Raw genomic sequence first — 7,542 nt, forward strand, 5'->3', positions numbered from 1 at the left:
ACCATCAGTATTAATTAATGAAATCTATATATATAAAAATGAATGCATCAGCCATGCCCACTCCACTTAGCCCCAACCAATCACAAAGCATGTGTGTGTGTATCAGTCACGAAAACTCCACGTAGCCCCAACCAATCACTAAGCATCTTTCATTTCACCAGAGCTGTTTAAAAGAAGCTGAGCCGTGATTGGTTGCTATGAACAACAGTTTTCCTTGTAGACAGTTGTGGTAACTGAGGCCTATTATTCTTATCATTTCTATGGTGTTATCGTCCTTCTGTAAAGCTGGAAATACACAATTTATTACCGTGCCAACACAGACCACCCTCTGCCACAGACTGCAGGGGAACCCAGAATCAGGAACTACTGTTTGTCTGGCATGAAGCATCTCATTAACTTAAAAATCAAAACACGGTTTAAAAAAAAGGAACACAAGACGAATTTCTCCAACCCAGGTATCATTTTAATTGGTGTAACAGCGCCAACCTGACAATGTTGGCTCTGACAGGATGATATGGGATATTGGTGGTAGTAGTCTGGTGGCTATGGCAGATTGGGATATTAGGGGTATTAGTCCAGTGGCTTTGGCTGACGTTGGATATTAGGGGTAGTAGTCGGTGGCTCTGGCTGATGTGGGATATTAGGGGTAGTAGTCCGGTGGCTCTGGATGATGTGGGCTATCAGGGGTAGTAGTCAGTGGCTCTGGCTGATGGGATGATGTGTGATATTAGGGGTAATCCGGTGGCTCTGACGGGATGATGTGGGATATTACGGGTAGTAGTCTGGAGGCTCTGGCTGATGGGATGTGGGATATTAGGGGTAGTAATCCAGTGGCTCTGACAGGATGATGTGGGATATTAGGGGTAGTATTCCGGTGGCTCTGTCTGACGGGATGTGGGATATTAGGGGTAGTAGTCTGGTGCCTCTGGCTGATTGTGATATTAGGGGTAGTAGTCCGGTGGCTCTGGCTGATGGGATGATTAGGATATTAGGGGTAGTAGTCCGGTGGCTCTGGCTGACGGGATGATGTGGGATATTAGGGGTAGTAGTCAGGTGGCTCTGGATGATTGGAATATTAGGGGTAGTAGTCCAGTGGCTCTGGCTGACTGGATGATGTGTGATATTGGGGGTAGTAATCTGGTGGCTCTGACGGGGATGATGTGGGATATTAGGGGTAGTAGTCTGGTGGCTCTGGCTGATTGGGATATTAGGGCTAGTAGTCCGGTGGCTCTGGCTGACGGGATGATGTGGGATATTAGGGATAGTAGTCCAGTGGCTCTGGCTGATGGAATGATTGGGATATTAGGTAGTTGTTCGGTGGCTCTGGCTGATGGAATGATTGGGATATTAGGTAGTTGTTCGGTGGCTCTGGCTGACGGGATGATGTGAGATATTAGGGGTAGTAATCCGGTGGCTCTGACGGGATGATGTGGAATATTAGGGGTAGTAGTCTGGTGGCTCTGGCTAACGAGAGATGATGTGGGATATTAGGGGTAGTAGTCCGGTGGCTCTGGATGATTGGAATATTAAGGGTAGTAGTCCAGTGGTTCTGGCTGATGTGTGATATTAGGGGTAGTAATCCGGTGGCTCTGACGGGGTGATGTGGGATATTAGGGGTAGTAGTCTGGTGGCTCTGGCTGATTGGAATATTAGGGGTAGTAGTCCAGTGGCTCTGGCTGATGGGATGATGTCTTTGGAAATACCCTGGTTTAGGGAAAGAGGGAAAAAAAAAGAGACAAGCGCGGCGCTTCCTCTGAGCGTAATATGATTTTACCAACAGTTAAAAAATTCTTTTAGTTGTGGTTATGCTCACCTTCTATCGGTAAGAAATGCACGTTGAGATTCTCAAGGAATCAATTCTTTAGGCAACTCTTCTCCGTATGTTGTATAATCCAATAAGGTGTGCAGCTCACTTTGGAGAACTATGTGTTGATCCTCCTTCGGATCCACATAGGTGGCGAATTCAAAGAGAAAATAAACTCCAAGCAAATGTGGCGCTAAGCACCTACGGATTTTTTGAATGCATCCACTTCCACTTGAAAAATGTTAATAAAAATTCATTTATTTTCTCAAAATAAAAAAAAAGATAAAATATATTTGTAAAATATTTTTAAAATACAGTACAACGCGTTTCGGCTGCTATTTAACAGTGCAGCCTTCATCAGGTAGCAAAAAAAACAAAAAGAACAGACATACAATAAGCACTATAAATGACTTTTTTGAGAAAATAAATGAATTTTTATTAACATTTTTCAACTGGAAGTGGATGCATTCAAAAAATCCGTAGGTGCTTAGCGCCACATTTGCTTGGAGTTTATTTTCCCTTTGACGGTATGATGTGGGATATTAGGGGTAGCAGTCTGGTGGCTCTGATGGGTTGATGTGGGATATTAGGGGTAGTAGTCCGGTGACTCTCGATGACGAGATGATGTGGGAAATCTGTTCATCTTTGCACCAGAAGGAAAAACCAAAACTGTTGTTTACCAAAAGGCTCTTGAATGAGATGAAAATAAAAATACTATCAATATTTGGGTAATCATTTAGTTAATTTGTGTTGCAAATCTGTAGTGTTGAATATATGATGTGAAATGTTTTTATGTGCAATATAATCATTATAATTTGTTATAACTAACCACAATTTGTTACTATGCCTGGGCAACGCCGGGCTCTTCAGCTAAAAAATGAATGCATTTGGTGAAGTGAAGTGGGCTGCACTGTTGTTTTTCCACACATGTAATCTAAGGATACATCAATTAACAGGAGCCGATACAGCACAGATCTGTTCATTGTTTAGTAGCAATTTTAGGGTACGGGTGAATGAGAGCTGACCTGTATCTGAAAATGGACACTACACAGTGTACAAAGACTCTTTACACTGTGAACATCGTTTTTGGAGATGCAGACGGCTGGTTGGTGGAGGTACCTGCTGTCAGACCCTCTCAATTTAATATTGATGATGGTTCATCCAAATGCAAGAGTGAGAAGGCTAAAGGCAATGATGGCTGCACATCAATAAGTTACTGCTTCTTCTCTTTCTTATGGCTGCAAAATCTTAGATGAAACAAGCTAAAGATAAAGGACTCATTGTAATTGGTCGGGGATTTATGAAGTTGGACCCCATTTATCAACACTTGTTGCATATCCTAAAGATATGCCATAAATGTAATTTGTTGGAACCCTTTAATATATTGGTGTCCCCAACTCCCCAAGGTGCTACTGGTGGTCACACATCATCCCACTAAACCACTTCATCTCACCGGAGTCAACAGAGTAGCATGTGTGAATGTTATGAGGTACTATATTATACTTTTTCTGTAGACAAATTAACAAAGTGTTCATCTATGTTCTGCTTATTGCTAACAATTTCATCATTCTCTCTTCTTAGATGAGACGGGTGCCATTCCCAATTGCGATCCTTGTGATCATACACTGTCTTTTAGGGAAATGTGAAGTAACCAAATATGAATGTTGTACAGGAGTCCCAGGTATCCCAGGATCACCAGGACTGAATGGTCAGCATGGACCTCCAGGAAGAGATGGAAAAGATGGGGAACACGGACCAAAAGGTGTCCAAGGTGCGTTTCTCCAAGAGGGCAAAGTTGATTTAAACAGAAAAAGATATTATTTAAAAGATTTCTTACAATTCCAGTGTAAGGCATATTGATATTCTTTTTTTTTCTAGGAACACCTGGAGAAAAGGGACCACAAGGTCACCCTGGTAAAACAGGTCCTGCAGGTTCTCCTGGCCTTACAGGTAAACCAGGCTTACCAGGACCACCAGGAACAAGGCAAATATTTGCATTTCATGTTGGGCTGAAATCTTCCAGTCCATCAAGCGATGGCCCGATTATATTTCCAAAAGTTTTTTACAACGAGCAAAGCATTTACAACACAGGAAGTGGAAAGTTCATATCTCCTGTAGATGGTCTTTACTTCTTCACATATCAAATTACAGTCTATAATAAAAATGTACATATTACCCTAAGACATAATGGTAACATTGTGCAGTACATGTATCACGTATATTCTTCTAATACTAACCAAGCCTCTGGGGCTTCAATTCTAGCTTTGAAAGAAAAGGATGAGGTTTGGCTTCAGGTTGTAGGAACCTACAACGGTCTTTATGCTGATAGTGATGACGACTCTACATTCTCAGGCTTTCTGATATCATGAATCTGGAAGCCATAAAGTTTTTACACCAATATATTAATGTAATGTAAAATCAAAATCAAAAGTATGAAATAGTTTTTGCATTGCAGATGATAAAATGCTTGTTCATGCCCTCATCTTCCGCCTTGACTACTGCAACATCCTCTTCTGTGGCCTCCCCGGTAACACCAGTACACCTCTCCAGTCCATCCTTAACTCTGCTACCTAATTCATTTCTCTCCTCGCTACTCCTCCGTTTCCCCCCTCAGCAAATCTCTTCACTGGCTCCCATTCCCTCAGCATTTCCAGTTCAAATTACTAATACTAACCTATAAAGCCATCCATAGCCTGTCTCCTCCATATATCTCTGAACTAATCTCCCGATATCTTCGAAAAGGGCATGTCGGAACACCTTACTCCTGATCTCCAACTCAGTGTCATGCAGGCCTGCAATGCTGCTTACATGCAGGCTATGCAGCAGACTCTGTATTTTCAGCAGCCAGTGGTGGCATTTCCACCTGTGCCAACACTGTCACTCTTAACCTCAAGGCCGAGCTCTACTGCAGACCACTGCACAGCCACCACCATTCCAAGCACTGCGGACAACACTACAGCTCCACCACCATGCCGAGTGCTGTTGGACAGCCCACCACCACCATGCCAACTGCTGCTCCTGCTTGGACATCCTCCACTGCCACCAGCATGCAGCAGCACCCGGACTCTGGCATGGCTTTCACCACCACCACCAGGATGCAGCAGCACCCTGCCATGGCTTTCACCACCACCACAATGTAGCAGCAGCACCAGGACCCTGGCATGGCCTTCACCACCACCACCATGCAGCAGCAGGACCCTGTAATGTCCTTCACCACCATGCAGCAGCACACGGACCATGACAGGTCGGCCACCATCACCGGGCAGCAAGAAATGAGCACACTGAGGCTCCCCAGACCGCAGCGCCGATCCCAAAAAGGGAAAAAGAAAAAACAGCGGACTATCGCCAACCCTCACCCCCCCCAGTGTGTCTGTGATGTCAGGTTTGTCTCACCCTTCCAGTGTGTCTCTGCCATCCCATGCGTCTAATACCATCCCTGAACTCCCTGACCCCACTTGTTTAATTGCTCCTTCTCCTGCAACCCTTGCTTCATCTTCAGCCAGCCAAGCCTCACAGTTACATACCCCCCAGTTCCGTCACAGCCGGCGCAGTTAAATTATTATTTTTTTAATAAATTTCAATGCTTTTTGCCCCCAATACTGTTTGGTTATTTGTGTATTTCGACGCCGGCAACACACACCGTGCACCGAATAAACACACTGTGCCGTACACTTTGTGTTTTTGCCACCTCATAGCTCCAGGAGTTAGACAAGTCAAACACTGCAGCTTTGCTTCTTGTGTTTGGTATGGAGCTATGAGTTGTCAAAAACTAATATTACTTGTATTTTATCCACAATCTCTTCAGTATGCTTAATGTATGTGACACAAACTGAAGAGACAATGGCCTTGTATAACCTTGTATAACCTCCATTTTCTCTTCAGTCTACGTAATCTATTTAACACAAACTGAGGAGACAATGGAGGTCATACAAGGCATATCTATACTCACCTGGACAGGTGTAAGAAATAGTGAATTCATGAGGCTGGGTTTTGTGCATCATGAATTCATTATTTCTGACACATGACCTGGTGAGTATAGATCTGCTTTGTATTATACCTCCATCTTCTCCTGCATTCAATAGATAAAATGCAGAAGAGATTCAGGATGTAATGACGTCAACTACCATACCACTAACATCTTAAGTGGTTTTTAGAGGAAAGACATAGGAGACTCGGTACAGGTATTAAAACATTTTTTTTTTTTTTTGAAAATCTGTTTATTAGATTTTAATATAATACACACCATTCAGTTCTAATGTCAATAATACAGTAATGTGACAATACCTTTAACATTACAACCCAGAACCCTCCCACCCCAATATACACCCCAACATAAACCAAACATGACCCTCCGGACTCTGCGTGCACCCAGCGAAAAAGTACTTCATGGAATTGGTGATTCACCCCCTATCCGCTGCAATAGATACCATTGGGTATTTTCAAACTGTGCTCTCAGTTTCTCCCTAGATTCCAGAGGAAGCGATGGAATAAAGGTAGCCCATGTGGAAAAGAATTTGCTTACTTGTTTTTCTTTGTTAGTCAGTGCCTCCAACCATTCCATCCTAAATATGAACTGTATTTTTGTGCGAATGAAAGGGAGTGAAGGGACTAAGGGACTCAACCACTGGTGTAAAATACTCTTCCTAGTTGCCGAAGCCCATATCACAAGTGTTGCTTTGATGTGTTTGGGTAATTTTCGAGATGTTTCATCTAGGATATTAAAAATGGCCCATTGTGGAGTAAGTGAAAAATCTGCTCCACAAATTTTTTGCAATTCTTTATGTATCTCTCTCCAGAGTCCCTGAATTTGCGAACAACTCCATAAGTGATGATAAATGTCAGTATTATGGGCTTTACATTTGGAACATGAGTAGACGATGGATGGGGACATCTTAGATTGCATACAAGGCGTGATGTAGGCTCTATGTAATATTAGCAGTGCCATGTCAGTATAGCTGCTATATGGTAAAATTTTTCTTTGTGTCATGGTAGCCTCAAAAAGGTCACTCACCTCCAAGTCAGGCATATCTTTCAACCACCTCGCCACTCCCGTGGTTTTCCCTTCCCCCACCCATTTCCCACGCAAGATTGAATAAATGTTACTTATAGAAGCCGGGTTAGACTTAGCATTTCGGATAAACCCATCTAAGTTAACCCTCCCCTCTGCCGTCTCTTTCGGTGTCTGACATTTCTGTACCAGGCTACGCGCTTGGAGAAATAAAAACGGTTTATTGTTAAATAATGGGTAATGTTGTGATGCCGTTTCAAAAGATATTATTGAAAAATTAAGATCCAAGAGGTCTATCACCTGCCTGCATCCTTGAGACGCCAAAATCTTATAAAAAGACGATACAGAGCCCTCTGTGAACCTTGGGTTTCCCAAAAAGGTCTGGAACGGGGATAGATTATATCTTAAACTACAAATCTTCCTACATTGTCGCCAGGTTTGCAGCGTTTGCCATAAAGAGGGGTGATCATGTATTCCCACTGGGAGTTCCTCCCCACCCAGATGTAATAAAGCTGATAGCGAAATATGTGGGTAAAATTGCTGCTCTATTTCAACATTTGCAAAGTGGGAGAGACCCCTGATCCAGTCAATTGCATATCTGCGATTAGCCGCTAAGTTATATCTTCTCAGATCTGGAAAATTAATACCACCCTCCAATTTAGTCGCTTGTAGTTTTGCAAGACTTATACGTGGTCTACCCCCAACCCCCCAAATAAATCTTCTAAAGTTT

At 43.0% G+C, this 7,542-nt stretch overlaps 1 protein-coding gene across 1 annotated transcript; it reads left to right on the forward strand.

Annotated features, from left to right (window-relative positions):
- Nucleotides 1-215: 215 nt before the first annotated feature.
- LOC143818557 (complement C1q and tumor necrosis factor-related protein 9A-like) lies at nt 216-5,399 on the forward strand. Its single transcript, XM_077299828.1, has 3 exons — nt 216-455; nt 3,386-3,575; nt 3,683-5,399. Exons 2-3 carry the CDS (start codon nt 3,386-3,388, stop codon nt 4,171-4,173), a joined length of 681 nt encoding a protein of 226 aa, XP_077155943.1. The 5' UTR covers nt 216-455; the 3' UTR covers nt 4,174-5,399.
- The last annotated feature ends 2,143 nt before the right edge of the window (nt 5,400-7,542 follow it).

This window comes from Ranitomeya variabilis, chromosome 3 (genome assembly GCF_051348905.1).
Source record: "Ranitomeya variabilis isolate aRanVar5 chromosome 3, aRanVar5.hap1, whole genome shotgun sequence".
Lineage (NCBI taxonomy): Eukaryota > Metazoa > Chordata > Amphibia > Anura > Dendrobatidae > Ranitomeya > Ranitomeya variabilis.

What these genes read in the sequence shown, in the direction of transcription:
- LOC143818557 (XM_077299828.1), top strand. Translation starts at nt 3,386, where the DNA reads ATGAGACGGGTGCCATTCCCAATTGCGATCCTTGTGATCATACACTGT. An exon ending in CGGACCAAAAGGTGTCCAAG is followed by an intron (nt 3,576 to 3,682) that starts GTGCGTTTCTCC and finishes TTTTTTTTCTAG; the next exon opens with GAACACCTGGAGAAAAGGGA.